The following is a 26759-nucleotide window of genomic DNA, read 5'->3' as shown; positions in this document are numbered from 1 at the left end:
TCAAGTGAGTCCCAACCCAGCCTTGATGTGATTCGGCTATTTCAACTATTTGACGCAGTCTGCACCTTTCGTCACTCATAGCTCTTGACACCATTGGTGAAGTTACACGCGGCTCCGTGAACGTCGCCCAATTAGGTCGATACGCAGTGTGATAACGCATGAGGATATCCCATGGTTGGGCTTTTCGGGCTGGGTTGGTGAAATGCATGGTGGCCGCATGGCAGCTCAGCTCACGCAAGGTACCTAGGTATTACGTAGTTGCAATGAGGATTCCAGGTTGTTACTGTCGCAATAAGGCCGATACGCATAGCTGACATACAAAATGGACAGGAGGATATCTTCTGGTTGGGCGTTGCTGGTACTGTAATCTGTACACTGCATGATGCTCAGCTTGCTGCTCCAACTCGTCGTTGTCCGATGACTCTGATTGGGTGCTACTGTGCTCTGGATTTTGTGCCATGCGGGGAACCATGTAAACCAAGCCAGCTGTTCGTTGCCTGACCTGCTGATGGATCGGGCCGACATACACATGATCTGTGAAGGCATCGAGGTGCTTTGGTAAGTATCTGGATGGATCAATACTCTAGTCTCTAGGCTCTGGGTGTAAATCATGAGGGCATATCCAATGTGTCTAGTGTCTTCAGCAACTGGGAATTATCCAATATTATCTCAAAAATGGGCTGCCCAGTCTCGAAAGCTTCCAGTCCACCTGCTTACAGTTACGCCCCGTTGCCTGGCGACGGAACGATTAGAGTGTTGACACTATATGGCGGGAACCTCGAGGACCCGCTTAGGGGGGAGCTCGAGTGCGTTGCCGTTGACGCTGCCGGGGTGTATGAGCCTCTCTCGTACGTCTGGGGCAATGATACGCTCACGAACGAGATATTCCTACCGACCGCACAACTCAAACTTACCGCCAGCATCTACCATGCCCTGAGACGACTCAGACCGCGCACCGGTTCCCGACGCGTGTGGGCCGACCAGGTTTGCATTGATCAGCGCAATACGGAAGAGAGGTCCCAGCAGGTGCAGTTCATGAACAGGATCTATAGGAATGGGAGTCACGTACAGGTCTGGCTTGGCCTTGACGAGCAGGATTTGGCCGAACAGGCCTTCTCCTTTGTACGACACCTGGCCGGGCTCCTCGCAAACGACAAGGAACATACTGCCTTCGATATGGACAATTTGGCCGACCAATCAGTCGATTACTGGATGCCCCTCAGACATATAACCACTCTCCCATGGGTAGGTTGATTCGACACGATCTCCCCCATTTTACAATCGGCATGCCAACGCTAACAATGCTATTGTTACCAGTTCCGGCGTGGCTGGATCGTTCAGGAGATTGGCACCAGAACTCCCGCAACGCTGCTTTGGGGGGAAGCAGAAATGGCGTGGGACGCACTGAACGACGTGTGTGAGAAGCTTGCAGAGTACCATCATTTGAGAGTCAAGTTCAAGGTGGCAACTTCGGTAATCAAGTACCTTCATCGCCGCTTCGTCGAACCCGAGACACGGAGCCGGCACGACAACCGGTTCAGCTTCATTTACGAGCTCCATCGAGCCCGGCACCTGAATTTCACGGATCCCTTAGACCGGGTATATGCCATGCTGGGACACTACTCCATCCGCCATGGACGCAACAACGAGCTGAAGAGGTTGGTAGTGGACTACGAGAAATCCGTCGAGGAGGTCTACACCGACGTTGCTGCGAGGGCCCTGACCGGAGACAATGACTCTCTCATCACTTTGGCGGCCGTACAGCATACAAGATCTCCCTCCCCCATCGAAGCTTCGCCGAGGCGAGAGCGCAGACTGCCGTCGTGGGCGCCGGACTGGAGAACTAGCCAAGGGCATATCATGTCAGAACCCACTAGTCCTCACCGCGCCTGTGGCTCGAAGAAGCCAGATCTGCGCATTACCCCATCCGCTCCGGAGGTGCTCACCATTCGCGGCACTAGAATCGACTTGATCGAGAACTGCTCTGATGTGCTGGAAAAGGGGGCATTTCACGAGAAGAAAATCAACAGCGGTAACACCACGCGGGCCGCGGTCGAGACTCTCTGGACGGAGATCTGCGGGAACGCAAACGGCTTTGGTCTGCACAACAAGTACGCCGGCGGAGAAGAGAGCAGTTTCTTCGCCTATGTCCAGACACTCAGCAACGGCTGCATGGCCATCTACTGGCAGGACCACGCCGCCGAGGAGTACGGCGCTGTCCCGCACGAGAAATGGCTCGCCCACGGCGCTGCCTATCTCGCCAAAGTGGTAGACAAGGCGGCCATCTCTCCCGAGCTCCGTGGCCTGGCCGAGAAGGGAGACGCGCACAAGTGGAGCCGTGCGGCCACGGGCGCATCACACAATCGGAGGTTTGCCCGGACGACCAGGGGATACTTTGTGATGGGGCCGCAGGCCATGGAGAAGGCTGACATTGTCTGCGTGCTCTTTGGCGGGAAGATGCCATTTTGTCTCCGTCCCTGTCCGGGCTCTGGGTTTTACTTGCTGGTTGGAGAGTGTTACGTACACGGGTTCATGAATGGGGAGGCTGTAGATACGGGTATGCTCGAAAGGCGGGAGGTTGATGAGCGTGTCTTTGAAATTGTTTGATTGGACGTCGAGTACATGTAACTACCTACCCAAGACAACCCTTTAATACAGATCTGTACCTATCCATGGTTGTCTTCAAGCCCACTAATTTGTCTGTTGTTTCGTTTCTGGGAATAAGTAATAACGAGGACGCAGTTGGCCACCCCAACCCAAGCCAGGAGGGCCAGAGGCGCGGATGCCTTCGAAGCCGGTGAGAGGGCTGAGGGAGAGTCCCACCAGTCACAGCGCTCTTCATATCCCGGGTGGGTCTGTCACTGCTTCGCCAAGATTAGTTAATTCCCGGTCCCGCTCAGACACGGTCGACCGGGAGTTCACTTCAACGTCCGGGCGGTTCCCTTCTGTCAACCTCCCTACTGACCATCGCGCAGCCGGGTTCCAACCCTGAACAACTCCTCAACTTCGAGCATGTTTACAGAATAACTAAGGGAGGGACTCGATGCCGAGCGACGAGAGGAAACGACCATGACCTCTCATCCCTGTCAGCCGATGCAACAGCTTCCAACTTCCCCGTCAAATCACTCTCGGCAACGTCGGACCCGCCTTCGAACCGACAAGGATGGTTGTTTACGTCGACCTCGCAACCAATCCGCAAGCGAGAGTCATTGTTGCCGTTCTGTGGGTCATGACCACGCTCGCCGGTGTTTTCCTCAGTCTTCGACTCTATAGCAAAATCAGCCGCCGGAGACGGTTGTGGTGGGACGACTATCTCATCATTGTCGCCTGGGTATGGTCCCGTCTGCTCGGGTGTTTCATCCTTCAAATGCAACTCGGATCTCGTTAATTAACTTGTGGTTTCAAGGTTATGCTTCTTGTCAGTTGTTCGACATCGACAGCCAACAGCCGTCTCGGATTCGGCCTTCACTTTGATGAGCTGCCCGTAGAGAATCTCACCCGCCTCGGCATCCATAGCACTATCTCCGGTTTCGCCTCAGTCATCGCAGTGGCCTGCAGTAAAACCTCTTTCGGTCTTACCCTGCTCAGACTAACCGATGGTTGGATAAAATGGTATATCATCGGTCTCCTTGTCCTCCTCAATGTCACGCACTACAGTAGCTCAGTATTTTTCTGGGTGTCGTGCAACCCTCCGGCCAAGACATGGGATATGACGATCCCGGGCGAATGCTGGCCAATTTCCGTCACGGTCAATACCAGCATGTTTTTCGGATGTAAGTCTCCCCTTCCTAGCTCTCTTATTCGTAATTGACCGGTGACCATATCAGCTTGCTCGGCGTTATGTGACTTTTCACTCGCCCTCCTCCCTTGGAGGTTCTTGCTCAAGTACAACATGTACAACAGAGAAAAGATTGGGGTGGCCATTGCCATGAGCATGGGTGTGTTGTGAGTAGTATCCTCTCTTCCTCTTTCCGATCCATGGCAGCCGATTAATACCCCCAGTGCCGGGATCTCCTCTGTAGTCAAGATGACCACCATTCCCGGAGTCCTCAACGCCGGCGACTTTAGCTGTAAGCACTCCCCTCTCACTGCGCTTTCCCAGCAAACCCTAACCATCTGCCCTCCCATAAATCAGACAACGCTCTCCCCCTGGTCGTGTGGGGCTTCAGCGAGTCCGCTCTCACTATAATGGCCGCCTCCATCCCGATGATGCGCCACCTCTTCATATCCTTCCGCCGCGACAACAACATCCCGACCACTGCTACCACCACTACTACTACCATGACAATCGGTACTGCCCGCCGTGCTACTCTAGGCACGAGCCGGCTTGCTGCGACTGATAGTGGCCATGATGGTGATATTGACGTTTATACCAAAAGCGGCACCACCGAGAGGAGGAACTGGAGCCAGCAGCAGGCCTCGCAGCTCAAGCCACCCAGTGTCGACAAATCCTAGGGAAGGTGCCGGCGCTCTCTTGTTTTATTTTTAGTCGTGTTTGGCGCGGCGTTCGGGGGGGAAGGGGGGAGGGGGGGCGGCTGGTCATTTACCGGCGCATACAGCCCCAATCCAGGTTCACCGGTGTGAGACAGTGGAATTACACTGAAACCCAGATCGGTCTGGGTGGTATCTACCTATCTATGTACATCAACCATAATACATACAATATCCCACACCACCCACCTCACGCGTTATCATCCCACGTCACGGCCCTCCCCCGCGCCCAGTCCCTTATCCCCTCAAAGTTCCTGCACGTATGCAGCGTCGAAAAGTCCGGCCACGGGTCATCATCCCCCAGCTCCGGGTACACCTTGAACGTAAAAACCCCAATATCCGCCTGGCACATCAAATTCATCCGCAGTGTCTCAATACAATGATCTAACCCCCCCCAAACGTTAGCCCTTCAACCCCACACCAAGTCATTCAGGGGGGTAGTGTACTAACCGACATGCCCCCTAACATCAGCCGCCGGCGCACTGATATCGCCACCCTCATGGTCGTGGGCATAGTACTCTTTCCAGCTGAACTGCCGCAGCAGGTTGAGGCAGTGCAGCTGGTGGAAGACCTCGATGGCCGCGCGGTAGCCGACCTGTCCGGTCTTGGGGTCGGTGATCTTGAGGGAGTTGGGGGAGAGCCCCAGGCGGGCTACTTCGGAGGGGGTGATCATCATGTCGCCGACTGGGGGGCGTGTTAGTGAAGGGGTTGGTGCGGGTTGTTTTTGAAGGGGGGGGGGGAGGGTATGGGATGGGGTTTTCAGGAGGGAGGGAGGGAGGGAGGGAGGGAGGGAGGTGGGGGCTTGCCTCGGGAGATCTGCTCCCATGCTTCGTCGACTTTGGGGCCTTTGCCGACGTAGGGCGACCAATCCATGTTGGGGGTTAGGTTGTATCTGTGCGTGTTGTATTCTACGATGGGTGCGGCCGGAGCTGGATTGGTAATGGTTAGCGGGCGGTAGTTCTGTGGGTTCTGGTCCCTCGCTGGCACGCTTACAGTAAGTGGAAAACCGGGTGGTGACGGCCAGACTGGAAGGCCGCGCATATCTCATGCAGGTGGCGAGGGTGAAGAGGGTCGTCGAGATGGAGAGCAAGGCTATGTGCCCGATCCACAGCCAGTGGTTGGCTGTCCTTCGTGCCTCCTGTATCTTGTACAAGTCGTCCGGGCTCGATCTTGATTCCCAAGAACCGGTCTCGGATGGCTTGTCCTCCTCGAGAGGGACGGGCTGGTAATCGTCACTTTGTGGCATGGTGGGCTGACGGTGTCAAGGTACGGTTTGGAGATGCAGTTGATGGACCATATGAGGTGATGGTTCGGGTCAAGAAAGGAACTCAGGGGCTGAGCTAACTAAAAGATGAATGGAGAGGAATGCAATGCTGGCGTCAAGGTAGTGCCGCTGAGTTCTTTGAAACTGTCTAAAATGTCTCGAATCTCGCAAATATGAAGGGCAGGACGAGGCGAGCACGGGTCAAGCGAGTGATCCAAGAGAAAGATCAAGTGAGGGATGCATGGAGCCTGAGACTTGAGTGGATAGACATAATGGATTTTCATATTGATTGTGTAAATACCTAACCAGAATTGCCTGGACAAGACGGCCCTGATCTCGGACACAAAGCGGCCTGTGCGACCTCGTCGGGTACGCTGAATCACTTTGAGGCACAGTCAGGTTTCAATTCGGCGCTTCAAGGGTCGAGACTCGAAAGGGCCACTGCCCGATTCACCCACGCAATCCGGAGATGGGACGGATTCAACTCTCAACAAGTCACAACAAGGCAGGAGTGGCCCAGTTGATGATGGGCCTGACCCCAGATGTTGAATGCGGCGTCGCACGGGTGCGTCCCGAGTTTCGTCTTGGCGCACGACGTGATGTGTAGTAAGTAAGTGGAAGACTCGACATTCTTCTTCGATTGGGTTGAGAAACTCAAAAGCGCCCCGACCTGTGTCAGAAAGGACCCGTCACAGGCCAACAATGGGGGCAGCCCGCACCGGCGATTTTAAGTCTTGGCAGGCGTGCGAAGCATTGGCCAAGCCCACTGCCGAACAAGCCCCTTGGCACTTGGCCAGGAGTGCCAGGCCTGCGGAGACCCGACCTGCCGACAGCTCTGAAGCGATGCAACCTTCAAGTTCCGAGCACGGTTCACAAACTCGACTGGTGTTCTTGGCCCATCGTTCTTAACTTCCTCTCTCAACCTCGGACTCAAAGAGTGCCAAAACACCACGGCCCATTTCGTCCATCAGTCTGATACTCGACAGATTTCATCTCATGTCTCCACGGTCCCAGGGTTCATGGGGCGAGACACGCGAGAGACGCGCATCATGCAACGACATGGTCTTCTTTTTTGAATTTTTGTTTTTGAACCGTTGAATGTTGAAAAAGAGAGTGGACAATCACATAATCATAGTCGTGCATCATGGATACAAATATCAACAGCTGCTCTCTGCTTATAGCTTCTCTTTCCTTCATACTCATCAGCCCACTACCCACCTTCACTTCTCTGTCATCTTCGTCTCTTTTACCTTATTGACTTCCGCCACTCCAGCTGCTGGCCAGCCCCTATCAACTCCTACAATTTCCAAAATGCACACCACTTTCGGCCAATTCCTCGTTGCCGGCGTGATCGCCGCCTCGGCAGTCTCGTCATTCTCCTTTGCCCCGACCGGCAACGAGGTGGCTCGCCTTGCGGTGCGTTGATCCTCCCCTAGCGCCGGGGTTGTGCACTCCCGTCCAGGAGACCAGGACTAACCCGGTACCAACCACAGGTTCCCGCCCTGGCCTTGGCAGCTCCCGCCTATGGTCTCCCTGCGATCCACGCTCGCTTGGTAAGTCACCGACGACTGCAATACATGCCCTTCTCGGTGCTCGTGCTGACGTTGCTGTATAGCCTCACCAAGGAGGCCACGGAGGTGGAAATGGAGGTGGAAATGGAGGTGGAAACGGAGGTGGAGGCCGGGGCGGCGGCAACGGCACCGAGGTCGAGTCCCGTGCACCGCACCATCAGGGAGGCGGAGGCGGAGGCAAGGGTAACGGTAACGGCGGGAATGGTGCCCGTGGTCTTGAGACCCGTGAGCCTCATCACCAGGGTGGCGGCGGAGGAGGCAGGGGTAACGGCAATGGCAACGGCGGGAACGGTGCCCGTGACGTTGACACCCGTGAACCCCACCACCAGGGAGGTGGCGGAGGAGGTCAAGGCAACGGCAATGGCAATGGCAACGGTAACGGCAACGGCGGGGGAAACAACTAAGTCCTGATCCGACCGCACTACCACCTCGTCCTCGAGATCTTGATGTCCGTTAGCAAACGGAAGCTGTAACATAGGTAGCCATCGTACATACAAAGAATACAAACCTGTATATATGTACCTCACTGGTTCGCAATTCCCGGGACTGTCCTTGCAAGGGGGAGGGAGGGGATCATCAGCGCCCCGCAGCGAGCTTCGTGTCAAGTGTCAAGGGTGATCTGCGCTACGATCGACTTCCATGTGGGCTCGGAGGGATCAGGGCGTCGATCATTCTTATGCGGAATCGGCGCTGGACGGGATGAGCGGCAGCGCAGTGGGTGACCACGGGAAACACTCACTGACCACAAACAAGAGACAAACAGTGTATCTGAACTCAGGGGTATCAACAATGCTTCACTCAACACGCTATTATCACACCAGTCCGTGTCAAAAACAACATAAATTACGCTAAAACAAATACCATTACCATAAAACCACCCGTAGTGGTAGTAACCTCACTCACCAATGCAGCAACCCCTCCCCCCCAACCCTCACCCCGACGAACGCACCCCATTCCTCCTCTCCCCCTGCTCCAACCCCGTCATCTCCACCAAACTCGCCTCGTCATCATCATCATACTGCACGGCAAACGTCTGATGCCGCACGATCCCCATCGGCTTCGCCGCCGCAACCGAGTCCACGCTCGCCGTGCTCCCCGGCACGCTGCTCCTGGCCCCGTCCCGCCCACCCCCATCCCCCTCCAGCTCATCCAGATCCAAATCCCTATTATGCGACGTGCTCGTCAAATTCCCCAGCGGCCGGTGCCGGCCCGACTGCAAACCCCCAGCACCACCCCCAGCACCACCGCCACCAACGATCCCCGACTTCCTACTATTCGACTTGCCGCCGTACCCCCCACCCCCTGATTTCCCACCGCTATAATACCCCCCACCACCGGCATTGCCGTAGCCGTAGCCGCGGCTGGTGCTGCCGCCGAGGGCGGGGAAGAGGCGCACGAGCAGCAGGCGCAGCGTTGGCATGCAGGTGCACATGATGCCGACGTTGATCTCGACGGTCGACCAGAGCGAGACGGGGAAGTTGTCCCAGGTCGCGTTGGAGGACTTGGCGAAGGTGACGAGCGCGTGGAGGCGGATGATGGAGACTACCGTGACGCTGTGGGGAGGGGGGTTAGTATGGTAGTATGGATGGGGTGGGTTTTTGGGGGGGGGGGGGGGGGGGGGGGGGAATGAAAAAAAGGGGGTGGTGGGAGGGGGGGACGTACAAGGTGCCGACGACAAACATGAGGGCGACGCCGATCTTCTTCTTCCAGTGCAGGTTTAGTGCCTTGAGCTGGGCGAGCGGGATGGCCAGCATCCAGAAGTCGAGCGCGATGCTGATGGCGGCGTTGGCCCACGCGATGGCGTTCTTGTTGAGGCACATGCCCTCGTGCTCGCCGTCCCAGCCGTTCCAAAAATAGCTTATGGGCGCGCACTGGAAGATGGCGACGAAAAAGAAGATGACGCCGAACAGGATGTTGAAGATGACGGTGCCCCAGAGCAGGCGCCGCACCGTCGGGCTCGGGAAGATGCGCAGGTAGAAGAGCAGCATGGACAGCTTCACCAGCATGACCTGCGCAAAGTACAGCATGGCCATGATGTAAAAGTAGAAGAGGAAGCTGGTGATGTGGTCCGGCGTCAGCGTCCAGATGTCGCGCCCCACGCCGTTGGGCGACAGGCCGACGTGGATGATGACGATGCTCGGGATGGCGAAGGCGACTAGGAGGGCGACGACGTAGTCGTCGGACGACATGCTGCGGGTTACGAACACCTTGAAGCCCACCCGCAGGAGCACGATGCTGCACGATATCGAGGCCAACACGATCGAGGTCATGTCGTACGCGAGGGCCCGGTCCCGCACCGGCACACCACATGCCGTACTCGTGGCGTTCTTGGCCTCTGTCCCCAAACCGCCGAGTCAGCCGCTGCAGTACGTGGCGGGCTGAGATGACATACCGAGCGCCTGTTTGAGGGTGCAGTTCGCCGCCACACATAGCGTGATCTCGCGCTGGAGAGGTCCGTTCGTGCAGACACACGCCGGTGTCGGGTCCTTTGCACAATCTGATTGCAAGACGTTCTCAACCAAGCAGTCGGCCTACCAAACACATCAGTGCCTGTCCTTTCTCTTTGAACAAGGCCATGGGTAGACCGGACTCCAACATACCGCACACTTGGGGAGCGCCTGGAGCGCTGCGGCCGTGTCGTCCTGCGCCGACACCAGCGGCACCACGGCCGCCAGGAGCCCAACAACAAGTCCTAGGATAACTCTCATCGTGTGGTCGGTGGTGTATGTGTGTGTGCGCGGGCGTACGAGGCGCACTGGCGGAGGGAGAGGAGGGGGGTCGGCCGGGGGGTTCGGCGAGACAGGCACAGACTTCTTCTATCAATTATCAATGGGACGAGCTGTGGATCGATCTCGGCCCAAGGGTGACAGGAAAGATCGGGTCCCCGCCTTATGGTGATGCGCTGCACCGTGGCAAACTACCGACATCCGTGATCCGGGGTAGCCCTTGCTGCCGTGGATGCCCCTCGGTTGCATCTTTTTTGAACTAACCAAGCATGGTTTGTGGAGTTGAGTCTGGGCTGTGTGGAAGCGCCATCAATTTTCAAGTCTATTGCTTGCGCGTGGTGGAGTGATGGCGTGCGACCACGGACCTTGGCTGCTTGGCCGGCACTGGGGAGAAAGCCATGAGGACGTCGGGGTGATGAGAGATGAGACGCCCACCATCCCAGATCGGGGTTGGCTTCCCGCTGTCACAGACTACCCTACGTACTTGTACATACGCCAGACTGTCACAAGCCAGTGAACCATCGGCAGTCGGGTATTGTCGGTAGGGGCTCATGGCAGTTGAAGTTTTGCACTAGTTGGGAAAGTTTGACACTCTTCAGGGGTACCCTAGCCATGAACGAGTGATGAGTGAACAGGGAGCGGGTCGATGCTGACGCCGATCTCAGGGGTTAAAACGCATCACGTCCAACGAGTTGCCAAACTCGCCAGATTCCCGGAGACGTTGTTGCATTGACCATCGCCAATCTTGATTTTCGCTCCCCACAAAAGAGCGAGGCCGGCCTTGACTCGTGTGAGACAACTCTCGGGGCATTTCCCACATTTCCGCCGAACACATCTGGCCAAAGGTGTGAGTGGGTACTCAACGTGAACCATTCGCCTCCAGCTGTCTCGGTTGTTCACAAGTGGCCGCGCCCAACTAGTACAACTAAGGTATGTTAGCGCCGGGAAACTCCTGCGTCTGGAACTTGACACCGGCGCCACGTGGTGTGTGGGCTGGCACCAGTGTCTATCCAGCTTTGCCCAGGATGGAGGCAACGGAGATGTAACCTACTTTGCTTCCTTCTCCGGATACTATACCAGGTACACCTAAGAACCTTCCCCGAACTTGGCGGGCAAAGAAGTGTGATCCCTACAACGCCACGAGGAAAGGGGGGGCCGAGGCCCGTGGAAGGCACGAACAGACTCCAAGGAATTCAAGCGGCTATACTATAAGGCCCTTGGCAACTCCCAGACCGAACGAACTATTGAATACCTCGATTCGTAGCCGTCCTCTTTTCCCGTCGATCCTTCTTTTTTGTCCTTGCCTGACGTTTCGCTTCGCCTGGAGGACCCGGATACTCCGTCCACTCATTCTAATTTTTAGCTTCAAGATGAAGTCAGTTCACCGTGCCGCTGTCGTGCTCGCGGGCTGCGCAGTCAAGGTTGGGTCAAGCCAATGTCTCACTCTTCCAGGAGACCCTGACTGGCCGAACGCGACTTCATGGGCCAACTTGAACAGCACCGTCGGGGGCCGACTGTCCGCTACCACACCCATCGGCTCTGTTTGCCATGACCCAAACTACGACGCCGTGGCATGCGCTGCCTTGCAGCAGGAATGGATGGTGCCAGGGACACAGTTCGTTGCACTTCTCCTGCGTCTATTGCAGTGTTTGAAATATTGGTGTGACTAACATCCCCTTCCTTCCCACAGCCTGGAGTCATCATCGTCTGTCATGCAGGCGTTCTTTGCCAACCAGAGCTGTGACCCCTTCACCCCACGGTCGACTCCGTGCGAGCTGGGCAACTATGTGAGCTACTCTGTCAAAGCCACTGGCGCTGCCGATATTCAGGCCGCCGTGAACTTTGCGAGGACAAACAAGGTCCGCCTTGTCGTGCGCAACACGGGTCATGAGTATGTAGACTTTTGACATCTCTCGCTCCTCGTCTCTTGCCTCGGCCGCTAACCCACAAACCCTCTAGTTACTTTGGGCGCTCAACAGGGGCTGGTGCGCTGGCTATCTGGACGCACCATATGGACAGCATCGACTTCATCCCCTGGTCCGATGCCTATTTCACCGGCACGGCCATGAAGATTGGCGCCGGCGTCATGGGCTACCAGGCCGCGCAGGCTGCCGATGCCGCCGGTGTGGTGGCTGTGACGGGCGAGTGTCCCACTGTCGGCCTCGCCGGCTTCACCATGGGCGCCGGGCACTCGTCGCTGAGCTCGAGCTTCGGCCTGGGCGCCGACCAAGTGCTCTCTTACGAGGTGGTGACAGCCAACGGGCGTCTCGTAACCGCATCACCAACCGAGAACAGCGATCTCTTCTGGGCCCTCTCGGGCGGCGGACCCGGCACCTTCGGCGTCGTCGTCAGCGTGACGGTCAAGACACACCCGCAGGCCAAGATCGGCGGTGCCAGCATTCAGCTAGCAGCCGCCTACACAACCCAAGACAAGTTCGACCAGGCCCTAGCGGCCATGCACGCGCTGCTGCCCGGCATGACCGACCTGGGCGCCCACGTCATCTACACGGCCACCAACCAGGTGCTCCAACTAAACCCAGTCACCGTCTACGACAGCACGGGCGAATACCTCAACACGACCGTCCTCGCCCCCTTCACCACCAAGCTCACCGAGCTGGGCATCCCCTTCCAAGCCAAATACACAACCCTCTCCTTCCTCTCGCACTACGACACCTACATGGGGCCCCTCCCCAACGGCAACATGGCCGTCGAAGCCTACCAGTTCGGCTCGCGGCTCATCCCACGCGCCATCCTCTCAGACGCCACCACCAACGCCGCCTTACAAACCACGCTCCAGAACCTCACCTCCCACGGCGTGATCCTCGCCGGCAGCGCAGCCTCCTACCGCGCGCCCCCCGGCACCGCCCCCAACGCGGTGCTGCCGCAGTGGCGCGCCGCCGCCGTGCAGCTGCAGCTCATCACGCGGTGGGACTCGTCGCCGGAGGCGTGGCCGGCTATGTTGGCTGACCAGGAACGCATTACGCGGGAGATTGTGCCGCAGGTGGAGGCGGTGACGCCGGGCGGGGGGACGTATGTGAATGAGGCGGATTTTCGGCAGCCGGGGTGGCAGGAGGCGTTTTTTGGGGGGAATTATGAGCGGTTGGTGGGGATTAAGAAGAAGTGGGATTCGAGTGGGTTGTTTTATGCGCTGAGGGGGGTTGGGAGTGAGGCGTGGACGGTGGCGGGGGATGGGAGGATGTGCCGTGCTTGAGAAGGGAGGAGAGGAGAGGGAGGGGGGGTTTGGCTGTGCGTGCCCGTCATGCTGGTTATGAATACTGGATACTGGTGGGAGGCATCACTGGAAAGTCATTAATACTGCATATAGGTCATAGATTGTACATTGTTATCAAGCGGGTTAGACAGCGTATTATCGTACGCCGGGGAGCATCGTTCAGGGGTACATCATTGTTTTCTTTAATATTGATTCTATAGTGCCTACAACCAGACTGCCACGCTTTCGATTCTATTGCTGTTCTTATCTCTACAAGTTCGTCGAACGGATCAAAGATGCTTTCTCAATCTTCTGAACCACTTTCCTCTTGGGAACAAGGTGCGAGATACGGATTGGGGGCCACGAAAATGCAGCCTTCGACGCGGTCGTCGTCCTCGGAGTTCCGAGACCCTTGGCTGACGGTACCGTCGTCGGAGCTGGAATTAGACGTTCCGTCCTCGCTGGTGCCATCCTCCTCAGCTTCGAGGTGACCGACAGTCCCCAAGAGCCATGTTCGGACGCGCTTTTGGACTCGGTCCTCGTCCCCCTCCGCGCCCTCGATCTGGTCGTGCCCGCGCTTCTTTCCATGGGTATCCGGGACGGCGGCCTTGTTTAACTTCTGCAAAAGGGCCCGGGCCGTCTCCGCTCGCCTTTTCTTGTCCACATTATGATCAAGTGTCCGTGCCAAAGCCAACAGCTCTTCCTTCATCGAGTTGTTGTCATCCAAGCCGTGGGATAGAAAGTCTAGCCGGGAGGCCACCGCCTTGATTATACGCAAAGACCCCTCGAGTCTTTGGATGGGGCTCTGGCAATTCTTTCCCCGTAAACGTTTAGTCTGTGGCAGAGTACGACGCTGAATTACCCGGGTAGTCAATGGGCCTAGTTCGGGATTGGCGTCGTGATTGCCACTGCCATTCGCTGGCACCTCTTGGATCTCAACCTCAATCAGCTCGCCCGGTTGACGTCCTTTAGGGAGACTCCTTCTCCACGCTGCCATCACTTCCTCGGGACAACCAGGCTTCCTAGGTACCGTATGGTGGCATACGTCGGCGTCCGGAGTGTTAAGAAAATCACCCAAGTTCCAGCCCTGGACGGTGTCCCTATTATGGAGCATCCAGGCCGAGAGACGGGCTCGCGACCGCTGGCCGAGTTGATATAACCGGGGGTAGATCTGAACAATACTGAGGAGCTCACTTTCACTGATCCTGATATCGAGCGCCTGGCCCATCAGCCTATTGTGTAGGATTGCCCTCACACTAGGTTGGTCCGACGCCCCAAGCTGTGGACGAAATTCCTGGCCCTTCCAGAACACCTTATCAGTCTTTCTCCCGGAGCTCACCATCGTGGCGGCTTCTTGGTTCGCTTTACCCGTCTGTGGCGCGTTCTAATGATATTGGTTGTGGGTGGCAGTGGACGCGTTGGGGCGAGGATGTGCAAGGGGCGGATCGGAGGAGGAAGATTAGGTATGTTTCATGAACACCAAGATTTACACGATGGATGAATTACTAAAAAGCGGCGGGCTTTTATGACAATTGTCCAATTTTCAGACGGTAAAGGAAACTATCTATGAACGGACATGAAATACCAGCTTGGATAATAAGACAAAGGACATGGATTTCAGAAAGACGTGACCAGGCATTCTTGCGATGGTAAAAGCTACGAAGGGTCCGAACTGGAATGGGAGTTGAGTTGATAATTCTGACAACACGTAACACCTTTGTTGGTTCTAAGGTAATCGGGAACGAAAAACAATGCCTTTGTCATACGGGGTTGATCAGAGTCGGTGATACGGTTGGGCAATACAAAAGGACACACGGGGAAAAAAAGATTATAGCTAGGGACGGGGAGATGAATGAAGTGATACTACCTAGCATGAAAAGGATTCCATGATCTTGGTGTCGGTAATATTCTATCCCGAGTTAGTCTGTCAGTCTCTCCTACTGCCCGCTTGGTACGGGAGTGGCTCTAGCTGTGACTCAACTCCCAACGGCCTTCCTAAACCTGAATTGCAACCCAACTTCATCTGCAGACGACCTTGAATGTGGTATTGCCAAGCTGCTCGTCGTGCGGAAAGTGACCACATCCCGATAATCCCTCTGTTTTATTTTCGCCGAGAGCGGGCAGTTGCGTCAGCCCTTTCGGCGAAGATGCTCAGGTGGCATCGTTCCGATATCCCATGACAAGGTTCGGCAGATCACCCGAGCCGGATCTCGTCCGGCCAGATATTTGCGAGGCAAGATAAGAGATGGGCACGTCTATTTCTCCGGACCGCCAAGTGACCAAAGCGAAGATCTCTCTGGCTGGCAACAGCAGATCCTGGCAAGGGACTACCATCTGCGATAGTAGGTGGTCAGTGGTGGACAGTCGTGGTATATTACATTATCACGCAATTGTCTTGGGAGCGGCTTTTGCGTCCTTAGGTACTTCTTGATTTTAATCTACATAACACCCTCCCACGGCGTTTTCCGGGTACTTTTGGACGTGTCGAGAATGCACATGTCGATCCGAAGAATCTTCGCGAAGCCCTCTGGCCCCCTTTTCCCTTTTCCTTCAAGGTTCCATCCATCTCCCTCCCCCTGTCCAAGCTCTCATTTCCCACCACTGCGTGTGTAACAAAAAATAATAGAGGCTCTCGCCACTGCCATCAAACTCTAGTGGTTCTTTTTATGCATATTTTCAAGTACTGGAGTGACACGAAGAACCCCATGGTATTGCATCCGCACACCGTCGTCTTGGAAAACCAGGGGACGACAAAGTCGCGCAAATAGCCGACGATCCTTTGCCAAGGGCTCGACGCGACATGTTGGACGGTGCACCTCGGAGGTGCTACGTTGTTTGCATGAAGCGAGGTAGCGATGGCCACTGGCAGGATCATAGGCGAGCCGTGGTTCGGCCTCCAAGAACCGAGTTCATAGTGCTCTCATGTAGGCCATGCATCCGAGGGGGGGGTCAGCAGCCAGACTTTATTTCTCTTGTTGCGCATGACGGGGCAGCCGGCAACCGAACATGTGCCCAACGATGCAGTGTCTGAATCAAAAGCAGGACATCATATTGGTGGGCCAGTCACCAGTGGCCCTGCAAGGCGGTATAGCCATAATCCATTATAACCCCACGGAATTTGGGTATTTTACCCCAGATTTGCCCGCTGACCAAATATATTAAACACGAATTAACCCGGACCAGTCGGCAGCCTCGCTCACCGTCCCTCTCCCGGCGAACTGGATACCAAGAGCCAGACCTTCCGACTGGTCCCGGGCTGTGGTTGTTTCTGTGTTTCACCGTTATACTCCCATGCACGCCAACTACCAACCGATACAACTTAGGTTTTGCTGCCCGGAACCTGGACCGCTTCTTCTGCCGGGCCGGACTATTTTGAGTCCACGCCCACCGCCCAGTGCCCCCTTCCCCGAATCCCTACCCACAGGGTTAATTTGAAAGGCTGACATCCGGGTGGATGCCTCGCTTAGACAACCTTCTAGCAGCCATCCATCGCACAGCATGGAAGCTCTTGAGGCTGCGTGCATCTGCCGGGATCCGAAAGAGGGCGCTCCGAGAGTTACACTGCTCGAACGTTGCTGCATGCCATGGCCCATGGATACCCGACCGGCGTCATCCTTGTTTACATCTTTATTCACACCCTTGCATCGTACAGTTGTAAGCGCATCGGCCGAATCGTTAGCGACAGGTTGTTATCTGCCGATCGAGCATCCCGGGCAGGGGGCTTCTGCGCGGTAAGCGGTGATCGTCTGGATGATGGTAAGGTGGGAGAAGTTCCGAGAAGCGGAGCCCCCGCGGGCGGGCCAGGCTCGAGCCGCGCCAACAAGGCAAGGGGGGGCGCCAGGAAGACAGGTTATAATGCCGGGTTATCCTCCTCTTTTTTCCAGGAGGAGCTCTCTCGTCAACCAAGCCTGTTGTTGCCAGCGTAGCCACCATGGCTCGTCTCACACTCGCCGGGATGCTTGCAGTCCCGTGGCTCCTGCTCGCCGGCCTCGCGTCGGGCGATGCAGTGTCCGATCTCCAGGACGCGGGCAGGGCCAACATTGACGCCCAGATCGCCAAGTCGGCGACATGCACTAAGGAGAACCTCCAGGTGCGCCGCGAATGGTAAGCTACCTATGTTCCTCATCACTTGGATGGAACCCCAGCTAACTGAACCAGGGGTGACATCTCCGCCGACGAGAAGAAGGCGTACATCGCCGCCATGCTGTGCATCATGGAGAAGCCGTCCAAGCTGGACCCGGTCCAGTTCCCTGGCGCCAAGTCGCGGTACGATGACTTTGTCGTCGTCCACATGAACCAGACCATGACCATCCACGGCACCGTATGTCTCTCCAGTACCCAAATGATGCGGTTGGGCATGCTAACTCGTCTCAGGGAAACTTCCTTTCGTGGCACCGGTACTACACCTGGGCGTTTGAGCGTGTTCTCCAGACCGAGTGCGGATATAACGGGACCCAGCCTGTAAGCAGCCTTTCTAGTCTGGTAGCATTCTGTACCACCACTAACAAGCAACACAGTACTGGGACTGGGGACGCTGGGCTCAGGACCCCGAGACGTCGCCCATCTTCGACGGCAGCGAGACCTCGCTGAGCGGCAACGGCGAGAAGATCGACCACAAGGCCTCGGGGATGGTGCCCGCCGGCAACGGAGGCGGCTGCGTCCTGGCGGGACCCTTCAAGGAGTAAGTTCCCGATCCATGATCCCCCTCCCCCCAACTCGCCCAACCCCCCAGCTCAACCCAACCAAACCAACCCAACCCAACTAACCCCCACCCCCCAGCATGGTCGTGCACCTGGGCCCCGTCTCCCCCTCCATCGACCCCGCCCCCCCTCGCAACCCGCGCACGGACGGGTACGGCGACAACCCGCGGTGCCTGCGGCGGGACATCTCCAACCAGCTCTCCAGCAAGTTCTCGCGCACCGAGGACATCGTCAACCTGATCAGCACCTCCCCGGACATCGGCACCTTCCAGACCGTCATGCAGGGCACCGGCGGCTTCGGCGTCGGCGGCGGCGGCATGGGCGTGCACGGCGCCGGCCACTTCACCATCGCGGGCGACCCCGGCGGTGATTTTTATACCTCGCCGAATGACCCCGCGTTTTGGGTGCATCATTCGATGATTGATCGGACGTGGACGATTTGGCAGTCGCAGGACTTGGAGGCGCGTACCCAGGTGATTGATGGGGGGACGAGTATGTTTGGGGGCGGGCGGATGGCGAGTTTGGATGATCTGGTTTTCTTGGGGGTGTCGGCTGAGGAGGTGTATCCGATTAAGGAGCTGGTGAGTGTGGTGGATGGGCCGTTCTGCTATGTTTATGAGTAGACGGTGGGAGATGATGGGAAAAGGGGTTGGGAAGGGGGAGGGAGAAGGATTAGGGATGGGGACATGAATGGGGAAGGGGGGGCGGAGGGGTAGGTGGGTGTGAGGGAGGACACCGTCAAGCTTGACGTTGAGTTACGAGTAGCTATTGCCAATGTCACACCTCCTTCAAGGGATGCCAACGTCCATGGACCATGGGAACTGAATGTTTCGTGAGCTTAGTCTAGGGGTTATGTGAACCCCTGGCCTGGGTTTATTCTAACGGACATCGTTACAGGATAAGCTAGACTGGACTATGCACCACATCTCGTACTATTCATATAACGTTTATTGTCCCTTCTATTATTGATTTGAAGGTATTTACCCCCAAACTGCGAAGTGTGGTGCGGCGGGCTCCGGCGGCTGCCGCTCGGCTGGCTTCCTGGGATCCTTTTGGAGCCATTCTTGGTTAAGCACCTTGTCGTCTGGGGCGGCAATACCAGTGAAGTAGGCCCGAGAGGTGAACCCGAGCCTGTCGTAGAGGTCCTTTTCTCCCCCGTAGCAAGGAACTACCACCCACAAAGCCTCCTTTGCCGCAATGTCCACGCCCCATCTCACGAGTTTCTCTGCCACATCCCTGTGCTCGGGGCGCGGATCTACCGCCACATGTCTGATCTGCCAAAACTGAGAAAGCTTTGTCAAACCGGCGAGGGCGTAAAAGGCTTCGTGGATAACTTCATACTGTTCCTTGGTTGCTGTATCCCATCTAGCCTGTAGAAGTCCGTCTTGGTATGCTTCAGGGCCGTATGTCCGTGGAGGCCGGTGTGTTGGTTCCTCGGCGCCTAGTATTGCCACAAGTTAGCGAGGTGGGTGAAGGTCAGACATGGTCGATGGTAGATAGAAACCGAAGCATCCATCAGACATCCATCAGAAGACGACCAAACATACCCATCCCATCCCAGATTGCCTGGAGCTTGGCCGGCCTGCGGCTCTCCATGACTTGTTTGCCCTTCTCGTCGTACTCAAACCATTCCCAGACGCAGTACCCCACGACCTCTCGTGTCTCCTCTACTTCCGCCACCACAGAAGTGTACCACCCACCAGCGCTGTAGATAAAGTCGAGGATAGTACCTTCCCAAGCAGCAGGAATGGTGTCTGGGTGCTGAGTTCTGTCTTCCAAGAGATACGAAACAGTCGACCCTTCTTTAATGTTAGAAGGGCGGTTGCTGATTTCTATCAGCTTCTCGAGATCCCCCTTGTTAGCCAAACGGAAGTTGATGTTGCTCATGGTGGATTGAGATATCGCTGTAAATGTAAACAGGGGGAAGGTCTGCTGGATGATGATTCAGTGATGCCCACGAAACGAACCTTGAACCTTGGGTTCGTATTGATATACTTATAACAACGTGCCCATGCGGCCAGGCTTGTTGTGAGACTTGACGGAAACCGAATTACCAAGACTAGGTAGCTTGGTCATGATGCGAGCCCAATGTAAAGGGCTATAAAGACACAGGGCACGGGACTTTACATGCATCATATTCACCTCTTCTGTTTCCCTATTTCCATGAGAGGTGATCCATGCCGGAGTATCATTCTTTCCAAGATAAATCACAAGTTAAACCCCGCCAAAGAGTTATAGTGGATGAGTTTGTGTGGACTTGAGGCACGTGGCCCATCTAGGACATTTTGATGACCTGGAGGCTTTGTTGTTAACAATGTCATGAGGGGGCCTGACACTGATAGCCTCAAAGCGAGCTCGCTAGAGAACTCTCATTTCTTCAGGGCGTGAAATGGGACAGAAGGATTTACGTACAACTGGTACAAAGCAGTCATGGACACATCTGAACTGCCTCAAGCTTTGTAACCGACCAAGTGGGGCTCTGGGTGTAGAGAAGTGGCCGTATGGGAGCTGGTGATGTATCTATGTGTACACAAGATGTGAAATATGAAGTGTATCCTTGACACTGGGGGTAACACCTAGTATTAACGTGTGCTCTGGGAAACAGCAAGTCAACTTGAACGCTTTTCGTAAGAGGCTGGCATCCACACGACCGCTTTCCAGAGAAGACACAAACAGGTGCAGCACAACACTCTCACAACGCCGTCTATTCGCCCTCATCAGCCGCAATCATGCAATCGTAGATGACATCGTTGATCTAAACCGCCACATCATGCCCTTCAAGCACCAAGCGCCTTGGCCTCGCCCTCCTTGAGCTTGCCGGCACCGACAAGCCTCTCGACCTCCTCCTTCCACACACCCTTGATCTCGTCAGCCACCTTGAGGCCGTTGAGCTTGCCAGCCAACGCGGCGATCTCGTCGGCGTCAATCTTGGCCTGGATCAGCTCGACGTCGCCGAGGATGGCGTCGACGGTGGCCGCAGACGCGTCGCCCTCGACGAAGTAGTTGGCGTCCTTGACCGAGCCACGCAGCACGCGCTTGTTCTTCTTGACGGCGTTCTTGGCCGCTTCCTTGGCCTTCTTGTTCGCCTCGCGGTCGGTCTTGGCCTTCTCCTCAGCCTCCTTGGCCGCCTTCTCCTCGGCTTCCTTCTTGAGACGGGCATCCTCGGCGGCCTTCTTCTCGGCGGCCTCGCGGTCGAGGCGCTTCTTGTTCTTGGCCGCGTTGGCCTCCTGGCGGAAGCGCTTGATGCGCTCGTCGCCGGCGGAGCAGTCGTCGAGCATCTTGCGGAGGCGGGCGTTGTCCTCGGCCTTCTTCTTCTTGCGGGCGTTGGTGTTCTTGCGCTCCATGTGCCGCTTCTGGTCGCGGTTCTCGTTGTCGTCCGGCACGTCCTCGTCCAGGTACTCGAACGAGCGCCAGCTGTCGAAGTTGTACCAGAAGTTGTAGAAGTTCTCGACGTCCTCCTTGGTCGCCTTGTCGTCGCCGAAGGTCGGCACGGGGTGCACCTTGCTGAAGCGCGCCTCGGACCTGAAGACCTGGCTCCACAGCTTGTAGAAGTTGCCCTTGGCCAGCTGCTTCTTGGTGGGCGGCTCGACGTCGGCCTCCTCGTCGACAGAGTCGAACTGACGGCGCTTGATGGGGTCGAGCAGCACCTCGGTGGCCTTCTGGATGCACTTGAAGAAGTTGTCGTCATCGGCGCGACCGGCGGCGGCCTTCTTGTCGGGATGATGCTTCAGCACCTTCTTGCGGTGGGCGCGCTTGATCTGCTCCTCGGTGGCCTTGTAGCGGTACTTGGACAGGCCGAGAACCTTGTAGTGGTCCTGCGACTTCCAGTCCTTGGCCTCGCGCTGGAGCATCATGGGGTCCTCGGGCTCGCTGATCTCGCCGTCGTCGTTGTCCTCCACCTTCTTGGCGCGCTCCTGAGCCTGTATCCGGTCATCCTCGGAGAAAGTGCGCTTGTGGCGGGCACGGCGGGCGTGGGCGAGAAAGTAGGGGCCGACGGGTTCCAGAGTGCGCTGCGTAGCGCTCTCCTTGGTGATCTTGCCGATGGCCTTGAAGTTGTTCTCAGACTCCCAACCCTCAGGGAGGGCAGGGAGCGGAAGTGGTACGACGGTGGCCTCCATTGCGCTGTGGTTATGAGCAAAATGTCTGGATGTGCCAAATCGCAGGTGGTGTGTTTGGAGGTTGGAGGGGCAGCTCAGTTTTGGCCGTAGCTTGGAATATTTTTTTGATCCTGCCCGCTCCGGTGCCCCACTTGAATCTTTTTTGTTTCGCCCAATCAACCCAAACCCGATTGCCGGCCCACCTGCGTTTGCCTCGCGGCGGCAACTTAAACACCTGCGACACAGGCGCATTTTAGATCTTTCCAATTCCACAAGCAAGGAAAAAAGACACAACCCTGGAGACGGTTTCCAGTAAATACACACACAATGGCGGCTTTGACAGCATACAGGCACCTTATGCGCGCGGCGAGGATTGCCTTTGAAGGTACCAAGAAACCCAACATTTGCTTCCCCCGGCATCTGCGGCTAACACAGATGGCTATCAGGCGATGTGCGAACACTCGACGCCGCAAAGCAATCGATCCGCCAGGGGTTCCGCGATAAGGCGTCGCTGCCGCCTTCCGATCCGTCGATACAGCCTGCCATCCAACACGCCCAAGAGGTTGCCAGTTTCCTCAAGGCCAACCTTGTACAAGGGAAGCGGGAGGAGGGGGGGAAATACAGTAGGTCACTACCACTACGGCGCCATGTCAAGCCTCCTGCTGACCTTTTTTCCGCTAGAACTCCGCATACACGAACATACCGAACGGGGAGACAACGACAGCATCAAGATGGCGAACAACAATACCAACATGGGCGGTGTCAAGTGCTGCTCCGAGAGGTAGCGAAAGACGTTGGAATAATAGTCTTGTCAAGACGGGCGATAGGATGGAGCCACAAAAACGTGGCTGTCGGCCAGGAACCCTGCCGTGTATTATATAGCCAGCCGTCTATGATACCCCTCAATGTAACAACAGAACGTACATCATGCCCAACAGTCATGCACCAAAGAGTTTTTGCCCTTCCAACCCAAATCAGCAACCCCAACGCCATGCAAGCCGAAAGCAGGAGCCAAGCCTAGTTGCCAGACAAGCTGGCATATTGTACATCGGCTGCCCCAGGCGGCGCAGCCACGGCAAGCCCTGAGTCGTCCCCCTCGGCAGCAGTCGAGCCGGCCGCTTGCGCAGGCCCACCCTCAATGGCCTTCTGTTGGGGACCTCTTCGGTTCGTCTGTGGGAAAGCCGACCGCCCATCGCGCAACATCTCAGTGCGCTCCTCCTTGTCCATCGTCCCGATCGCCTTGGGCACGCTCCACCGCACACGCAGAGGGCAGCCCGCAACTACCGCCCGTCCCTTGCACTCTGCCGCTGCCTTCTCCGCCCCGTCGCGCGTCTCATAGTTGACGAACGCGCAATGGGTCATGTGTGATACCACGAGCGACTTGATCTTGCCGAACACCTTGAAGAAGTCGCGGATCTTGTACTCGGGCAAGTCGTCCTCGATCCCTGTGACGAACAGCGACATGATGTTGTGGTCGTTCGGCGGCATCCAGTCCCGCGGCCCCGGCGGCGGGGCATTCGCGCCGAGCGGCCCCTTGCGCGGGCCAGCCTTCGCCCCCACCCTAGCCGCCGCTCTCGAGTCCCTCGTCCGTATCGGCCCTGGACCGCCCAGTCCCGCACCCACAGCCGGATCCCCTCCCCTCGCGCTCCCCCCAGAAACCATATTCCCCTCCTGATCCACCTCCCTCCCCTTCCTGAAATACGGCTTGCTCTGCGCCAGCCTCCTCAACAACTCCCGCGCCTTCTCATCCGCCTTCTCATACTCCTCCACACCGGCGCGCCCCTCCTCGATGGCCTTCTCATTATTCTGGGCAAAGTACTCGCGGTTGATCTCGCTCTGGGGGCCCGGGGCGATGAGCTCGAGGGCCTTGTCGCGGATGACGATGGGCAGGCCGAACTGCAGGTCCATGATGCAGCACTGGCAGGCGTTCTTGAGGCGCGCGCACGTCAGGCAGATGTTGGTGCGCCGCTTGCGCCCCTGCGCCCGCCCGTCCCCCGACCAGCTGAAGATGGTGAAGGGCCGCGTGCACAGCTTGCACTCGGCCCCGTAGTCCTCCTTGAGCATCTTGACGTAGGGGTTCTCGGGGAGGCAGTTCTCGCATACGGACGGGAAGTCGGTCGTTTCCCACCCGGACCGGTTGAGGTCTTGTTTGATCTGCGGCGGCATCGTGGGTTCGTGTGATTGTGTTTCGGGGTTGGTTTCGGTGTGAAATACGTCGTAGCAGTGGTAATGATTAAAACACGCCCGTCGCGTAACGAGGCGTGATGGTTATCGTTGTGGGGTGATGATAATCAAAGACTGGAACTCGGCGATAGATGAGGCGAGTTTGGAAGGTCGCCGTGGCTGGTTGATTGATAAGCCTTATCGACCGCCACAGGCTCTTGGCAGGTGTGGCTGGTGTATGGTCCGTGCGCTTCTTATTGCTTCTTATTCGTGTTCGCGTTCTTTTCGGACCACCGCCTGCCTTTTTCGAGTTCGCTTTTCCAAACAACATCAGTGGAGGGAACCAACGCGAAAACGGGAAAGAACTGGATTTTTGAGTTCCACCGACTATCCGAATACTCTGAATCCTCGGGGGACGAGGTTCTATTTAAGCTCAAGAGTATAAACTTGGTGAAACCGAATGCGAGCCCGCGTTCGCATGTTCTGAAGTCGCGGTTTTTGTGATGTTTATTGGCCCGCCAATTTGGTTCCTGGATCCAGACTCCCAGTGGTTTGCATGTGCCAGTGTGGAGCATCCCCTGGACCTCACGTCCCTCCAATTGAGCCAGGAGATTTGCTGGATTGGCGTCGGCTATCGGGCACCCTGGCCCCTTTGACAGCAGCCATCAACAATCGCCTATAATTAATAGGGGCCCGTGAAACTTTTTTTCTTTCAAGCCAACAACCACGCCAGCATACCCATTTCCTTCCTCCTTTCGCGCATTCAACTCTCCTTCTTCATTCAACATCAGGACTTCTACTTGTCCCTTTAATTCTTACCACTTCACAATGGCCCCTACCTCCCAAGCCGCCCTCGAGAAGGAGGACCACCAGCGCGATGCTGCCTTCATGAAGGCCCTCCACGGCAAGTCGACCGAGGCCGCTGGTGGTTTCGCTGCGATGCTTTCCAAGGACAAGGATGCGAAGAAGCTTGCTGTCGACGAGTACTTCAAGCACTTCGACAACAAGCGCGCCGAGAACGAGACTGATGCTGACCGCGAGGTGGGTTCACCGCCACCAGCCTAATCGCAGCGGTGTATACTGATCAGCTCCAGGCGCGGACGAAGGAATATGCTACCCTCACAAGGCAGTAAGTGTGAACTCTTTGTCGCATCCTCTAGCAGAAACAGGCACTGACCGCTCTCTGTGCGCAGCTACTACAACCTCGCCACCGACCTGTACGAGTATGGCTGGGGCCAGAGCTTCCACTTCTGCCGTTACTCGATCGGCGAGTCCTTCTACCAGGCTATCGCACGCCACGAACACTACCTTGCCATGAAGGTCGGAATCCAAGCCGGCATGAAGGTTCTCGATGTTGGCTGCGGCATTGGCGGGCCGGCAAGAGAGATTGCCAAGTTCACCGACGCGCATATCACTGGCCTCAACAACAACGACTACCAGATCCAGCGTGCCACACGGTATGCCGCTCAGGAGGGTCTCTCGAACCAGCTCAAATATGTCAAGGGCGATTTCATGGTATGGCAACCCCGATCGCATCCAAACACAGGACCTGCGCTCACTAACCTCAACAGCAAATGTCGTTCGCCAACGAGTCCTTCGACGCCGTCTACGCCATCGAGGCCACCGTCCACGCCCCCAAGCTCGAGGGTGTCTACAGCGAGATCTACCGGGTCCTGAAGCCTGGCGGTGTCTTTGGTGTCTACGAGTGGTTGATGACGGACAACTACGACAACAACAACCTGGAGCACCGTGACATTCGCCTCGCGATCGAGGAGGGTAACGGTATTTCCAACATGGTGACCATCTCTGAGGGTCTTGCCGCGATGAAGGCGGCCGGCTTCGAGCTGATGCACCATGAGGATCTCACCAAGCGGGGCGACACCATTCCCTGGTACTGGGGTATTGCCGGCGAGACCAAGTACATGCAGTCGTACTGGGATCTGTTCACTGTCCTCCGCATGACCCACACTGGCCGCCGCGCGGTGCACGTCTTCACCGGTCTCCTCGAGACCATCGGCCTCGCCCCCAAGGGGACCAAGAAGACGGCCGACTCGCTCGCCAAGGGTGCCGATGGCCTCGTTGCCGGCGCCAAGAAGGACCTCTTCACCCCGATGTACCTCATGGTCGGCCGCAAGCCTGCCAACTAAGCGGCCCCGTGGGGACCGCCTCTCTGCATATGCTACGAATGGACGATTAAAGGACTGCACTGTAATGCGGATGGGTAGATGCAGTGGGATGGTTTTGGAATGGCATAATCAGTACTAATACCCCGGGACCGGGTATATCGCCAACGGGATCTGGCGGCACCGTGCCCAGCGCCTTCATGTATATACCGTAATAGACATTTTCTTGACCAACTGATTTTGCGCCGTCGTGATGGTAACCGAACAGGATCATTCGCGTTGCACACGCCCTCGCGATGCGGAATCCCGAAGAACACTCCCCCTTCCAATCGCATAACTAGGTAATGCGTGATGGTGAGTACCTAGACAGGTACCTATTGCTGAAGGAGCCATCTCGCTCAAGCATCCCGACT

At 56.7% G+C, this 26759-nt stretch overlaps 12 protein-coding genes across 12 annotated transcripts; 6 read left to right on the top strand and 6 right to left on the bottom strand.

The window, feature by feature from the left end:
- Nucleotides 1-15: 15 nt before the first annotated feature.
- B0H64DRAFT_454171 (heterokaryon incompatibility protein-domain-containing protein) lies at nucleotides 16-2838 on the top strand. Its single transcript, XM_062807267.1, has 4 exons — nucleotides 16-363; nucleotides 487-558; nucleotides 636-1245; nucleotides 1318-2838. The coding sequence occupies exons 1-4, from the start codon at nucleotides 323-325 to the stop codon at nucleotides 2605-2607; spliced, it is 2013 nt and encodes a 670-aa protein (XP_062662206.1). The 5' UTR covers nucleotides 16-322; the 3' UTR covers nucleotides 2608-2838.
- Nucleotides 2839-2854: 16 nt separating this feature from the next.
- Nucleotides 2855-4513, top strand: B0H64DRAFT_385826 (putative integral membrane protein). Its single transcript, XM_062803105.1, has 5 exons — nucleotides 2855-3331; nucleotides 3407-3773; nucleotides 3828-3945; nucleotides 4003-4070; nucleotides 4136-4513. The coding sequence occupies exons 1-5, from the start codon at nucleotides 3164-3166 to the stop codon at nucleotides 4453-4455; spliced, it is 1041 nt and encodes a 346-aa protein (XP_062662205.1). The 5' UTR covers nucleotides 2855-3163; the 3' UTR covers nucleotides 4456-4513.
- A 168-nt stretch (nucleotides 4514-4681) lies between these two features.
- On the bottom strand, nucleotides 4682-6012 carry B0H64DRAFT_471946 (uncharacterized protein; the record flags this gene model as incomplete). The annotated part of the gene is made up of 4 exons (XM_062807912.1): nucleotides 5485-6012; nucleotides 5298-5420; nucleotides 4942-5175; nucleotides 4682-4875 (listed from the first exon to the last, which is right to left on the bottom strand). The coding sequence occupies exons 1-4, from the start codon at nucleotides 5735-5737 to the stop codon at nucleotides 4682-4684; spliced, it is 804 nt and encodes a 267-aa protein (XP_062662204.1). The 5' UTR covers nucleotides 5738-6012.
- A 1301-nt stretch (nucleotides 6013-7313) lies between these two features.
- Nucleotides 7314-10034, bottom strand: B0H64DRAFT_371144 (uncharacterized protein; the record flags this gene model as incomplete). The annotated part of the gene is made up of 5 exons (XM_062802133.1): nucleotides 7314-7793; nucleotides 8276-8879; nucleotides 8989-9661; nucleotides 9719-9857; nucleotides 9927-10034. The coding sequence occupies 5 exons, from the start codon at nucleotides 10032-10034 to the stop codon at nucleotides 7314-7316; spliced, it is 2004 nt and encodes a 667-aa protein (XP_062662203.1).
- A 950-nt stretch (nucleotides 10035-10984) lies between these two features.
- Nucleotides 10985-13263, top strand: B0H64DRAFT_415277 (uncharacterized protein; the record flags this gene model as incomplete). The annotated part of the gene is made up of 3 exons (XM_062805088.1): nucleotides 10985-11094; nucleotides 11743-11943; nucleotides 12072-13263. The coding sequence occupies 3 exons, from the start codon at nucleotides 10985-10987 to the stop codon at nucleotides 13261-13263; spliced, it is 1503 nt and encodes a 500-aa protein (XP_062662202.1).
- A 208-nt stretch (nucleotides 13264-13471) lies between these two features.
- Nucleotides 13472-14687, bottom strand: B0H64DRAFT_454157 (uncharacterized protein). Its single transcript, XM_062807266.1, has one exon. The coding sequence runs from the start codon at nucleotides 14603-14605 to the stop codon at nucleotides 13568-13570; it is 1038 nt and encodes a 345-aa protein (XP_062662201.1). The 5' UTR covers nucleotides 14606-14687; the 3' UTR covers nucleotides 13472-13567.
- A 2338-nt stretch (nucleotides 14688-17025) lies between these two features.
- B0H64DRAFT_80542 (uncharacterized protein) lies at nucleotides 17026-18603 on the top strand. Its single transcript, XM_062808800.1, has 5 exons — nucleotides 17026-17367; nucleotides 17422-17584; nucleotides 17638-17724; nucleotides 17781-17944; nucleotides 18043-18603. The coding sequence occupies exons 1-5, from the start codon at nucleotides 17195-17197 to the stop codon at nucleotides 18584-18586; spliced, it is 1131 nt and encodes a 376-aa protein (XP_062662200.1). The 5' UTR covers nucleotides 17026-17194; the 3' UTR covers nucleotides 18587-18603.
- A 340-nt stretch (nucleotides 18604-18943) lies between these two features.
- Nucleotides 18944-19910, bottom strand: B0H64DRAFT_454153 (uncharacterized protein; the record flags this gene model as incomplete). Its single annotated transcript, XM_062807265.1, has 2 exons — nucleotides 19511-19910; nucleotides 18944-19404 (listed from the first exon to the last, which is right to left on the bottom strand). Exons 1-2 carry the CDS (start codon nucleotides 19848-19850, stop codon nucleotides 18944-18946), a joined length of 801 nt encoding a protein of 266 aa, XP_062662199.1. The 5' UTR covers nucleotides 19851-19910.
- A 376-nt stretch (nucleotides 19911-20286) lies between these two features.
- B0H64DRAFT_385817 (DnaJ domain-containing protein) lies at nucleotides 20287-22163 on the bottom strand. The gene has a single exon (XM_062803104.1). The coding sequence runs from the start codon at nucleotides 22079-22081 to the stop codon at nucleotides 20741-20743; it is 1341 nt and encodes a 446-aa protein (XP_062662198.1). The 5' UTR covers nucleotides 22082-22163; the 3' UTR covers nucleotides 20287-20740.
- Nucleotides 22164-22240: 77 nt separating this feature from the next.
- On the top strand, nucleotides 22241-22988 carry B0H64DRAFT_385815 (uncharacterized protein). Its single transcript, XM_062803103.1, has 3 exons — nucleotides 22241-22445; nucleotides 22507-22683; nucleotides 22742-22988. Exons 1-3 carry the CDS (start codon nucleotides 22388-22390, stop codon nucleotides 22843-22845), a joined length of 339 nt encoding a protein of 112 aa, XP_062662197.1. The 5' UTR covers nucleotides 22241-22387; the 3' UTR covers nucleotides 22846-22988.
- Nucleotides 22989-24379, bottom strand: B0H64DRAFT_385814 (uncharacterized protein). Its single transcript, XM_062803102.1, has one exon. It carries the CDS (start codon nucleotides 24224-24226, stop codon nucleotides 23078-23080), a length of 1149 nt encoding a protein of 382 aa, XP_062662196.1. The 5' UTR covers nucleotides 24227-24379; the 3' UTR covers nucleotides 22989-23077.
- Nucleotides 24380-24925: 546 nt separating this feature from the next.
- On the top strand, nucleotides 24926-26386 carry B0H64DRAFT_80472 (S-adenosyl-L-methionine-dependent methyltransferase). The gene is made up of 4 exons (XM_062808797.1): nucleotides 24926-25264; nucleotides 25318-25352; nucleotides 25417-25738; nucleotides 25795-26386. The coding sequence occupies exons 1-4, from the start codon at nucleotides 25052-25054 to the stop codon at nucleotides 26368-26370; spliced, it is 1146 nt and encodes a 381-aa protein (XP_062662195.1). The 5' UTR covers nucleotides 24926-25051; the 3' UTR covers nucleotides 26371-26386.
- The last annotated feature ends 373 nt before the right edge of the window (nucleotides 26387-26759 follow it).

The sequence above is a fragment of the Chaetomium fimeti genome (assembly GCF_033439085.1).
Source record: "Chaetomium fimeti strain CBS 168.71 chromosome Unknown B0H64scaffold_2, whole genome shotgun sequence".
In the NCBI taxonomy this organism is placed as follows: domain Eukaryota; kingdom Fungi; phylum Ascomycota; class Sordariomycetes; order Sordariales; family Chaetomiaceae; genus Chaetomium; species Chaetomium fimeti.
This window is presented reverse-complemented; position numbering and strand designations above follow the sequence as displayed.

What these genes read in the sequence shown, in the direction of transcription:
- B0H64DRAFT_385815 (XM_062803103.1), top strand. Translation starts at nt 22,388, where the DNA reads ATGGCGGCTTTGACAGCATACAGGCACCTTATGCGCGCGGCGAGGATT. An exon ending in GGCGAGGATTGCCTTTGAAG is followed by an intron (nt 22,446 to 22,506) that starts GTACCAAGAAAC and finishes GATGGCTATCAG; the next exon opens with GCGATGTGCGAACACTCGAC. An exon ending in GGAGGAGGGGGGGAAATACA is followed by an intron (nt 22,684 to 22,741) that starts GTAGGTCACTAC and finishes TTTTTCCGCTAG; the next exon opens with AACTCCGCATACACGAACAT.
- B0H64DRAFT_385814 (XM_062803102.1), bottom strand. Translation starts at nt 24,226, where the DNA reads ATGCCGCCGCAGATCAAACAAGACCTCAACCGGTCCGGGTGGGAAACG.
- B0H64DRAFT_385826 (XM_062803105.1), top strand. Translation starts at nt 3,164, where the DNA reads ATGGTTGTTTACGTCGACCTCGCAACCAATCCGCAAGCGAGAGTCATT. An exon ending in TACCAGCATGTTTTTCGGAT is followed by an intron (nt 3,774 to 3,827) that starts GTAAGTCTCCCC and finishes TGACCATATCAG; the next exon opens with CTTGCTCGGCGTTATGTGAC. An exon ending in CAACGCCGGCGACTTTAGCT is followed by an intron (nt 4,071 to 4,135) that starts GTAAGCACTCCC and finishes CCCATAAATCAG; the next exon opens with ACAACGCTCTCCCCCTGGTC.
- B0H64DRAFT_454157 (XM_062807266.1), bottom strand. Translation starts at nt 14,605, where the DNA reads ATGGTGAGCTCCGGGAGAAAGACTGATAAGGTGTTCTGGAAGGGCCAG.
- B0H64DRAFT_385817 (XM_062803104.1), bottom strand. Translation starts at nt 22,081, where the DNA reads ATGGAGGCCACCGTCGTACCACTTCCGCTCCCTGCCCTCCCTGAGGGT.
- B0H64DRAFT_80542 (XM_062808800.1), top strand. Translation starts at nt 17,195, where the DNA reads ATGGCTCGTCTCACACTCGCCGGGATGCTTGCAGTCCCGTGGCTCCTG. An exon ending in GATATAACGGGACCCAGCCT is followed by an intron (nt 17,725 to 17,780) that starts GTAAGCAGCCTT and finishes CAAGCAACACAG; the next exon opens with TACTGGGACTGGGGACGCTG. An exon ending in CTGGCGGGACCCTTCAAGGA is followed by an intron (nt 17,945 to 18,042) that starts GTAAGTTCCCGA and finishes CCCACCCCCCAG; the next exon opens with CATGGTCGTGCACCTGGGCC.
- B0H64DRAFT_454171 (XM_062807267.1), top strand. Translation starts at nt 323, where the DNA reads ATGGACAGGAGGATATCTTCTGGTTGGGCGTTGCTGGTACT. An exon ending in GAAGGCATCGAGGTGCTTTG is followed by an intron (nt 559 to 635) that starts GTAAGTATCTGG and finishes CAATGTGTCTAG; the next exon opens with TGTCTTCAGCAACTGGGAAT. An exon ending in ATATAACCACTCTCCCATGG is followed by an intron (nt 1,246 to 1,317) that starts GTAGGTTGATTC and finishes TATTGTTACCAG; the next exon opens with TTCCGGCGTGGCTGGATCGT.
- B0H64DRAFT_80472 (XM_062808797.1), top strand. Translation starts at nt 25,052, where the DNA reads ATGGCCCCTACCTCCCAAGCCGCCCTCGAGAAGGAGGACCACCAGCGC. An exon ending in AGACTGATGCTGACCGCGAG is followed by an intron (nt 25,265 to 25,317) that starts GTGGGTTCACCG and finishes GATCAGCTCCAG; the next exon opens with GCGCGGACGAAGGAATATGC. An exon ending in ATGTCAAGGGCGATTTCATG is followed by an intron (nt 25,739 to 25,794) that starts GTATGGCAACCC and finishes TAACCTCAACAG; the next exon opens with CAAATGTCGTTCGCCAACGA.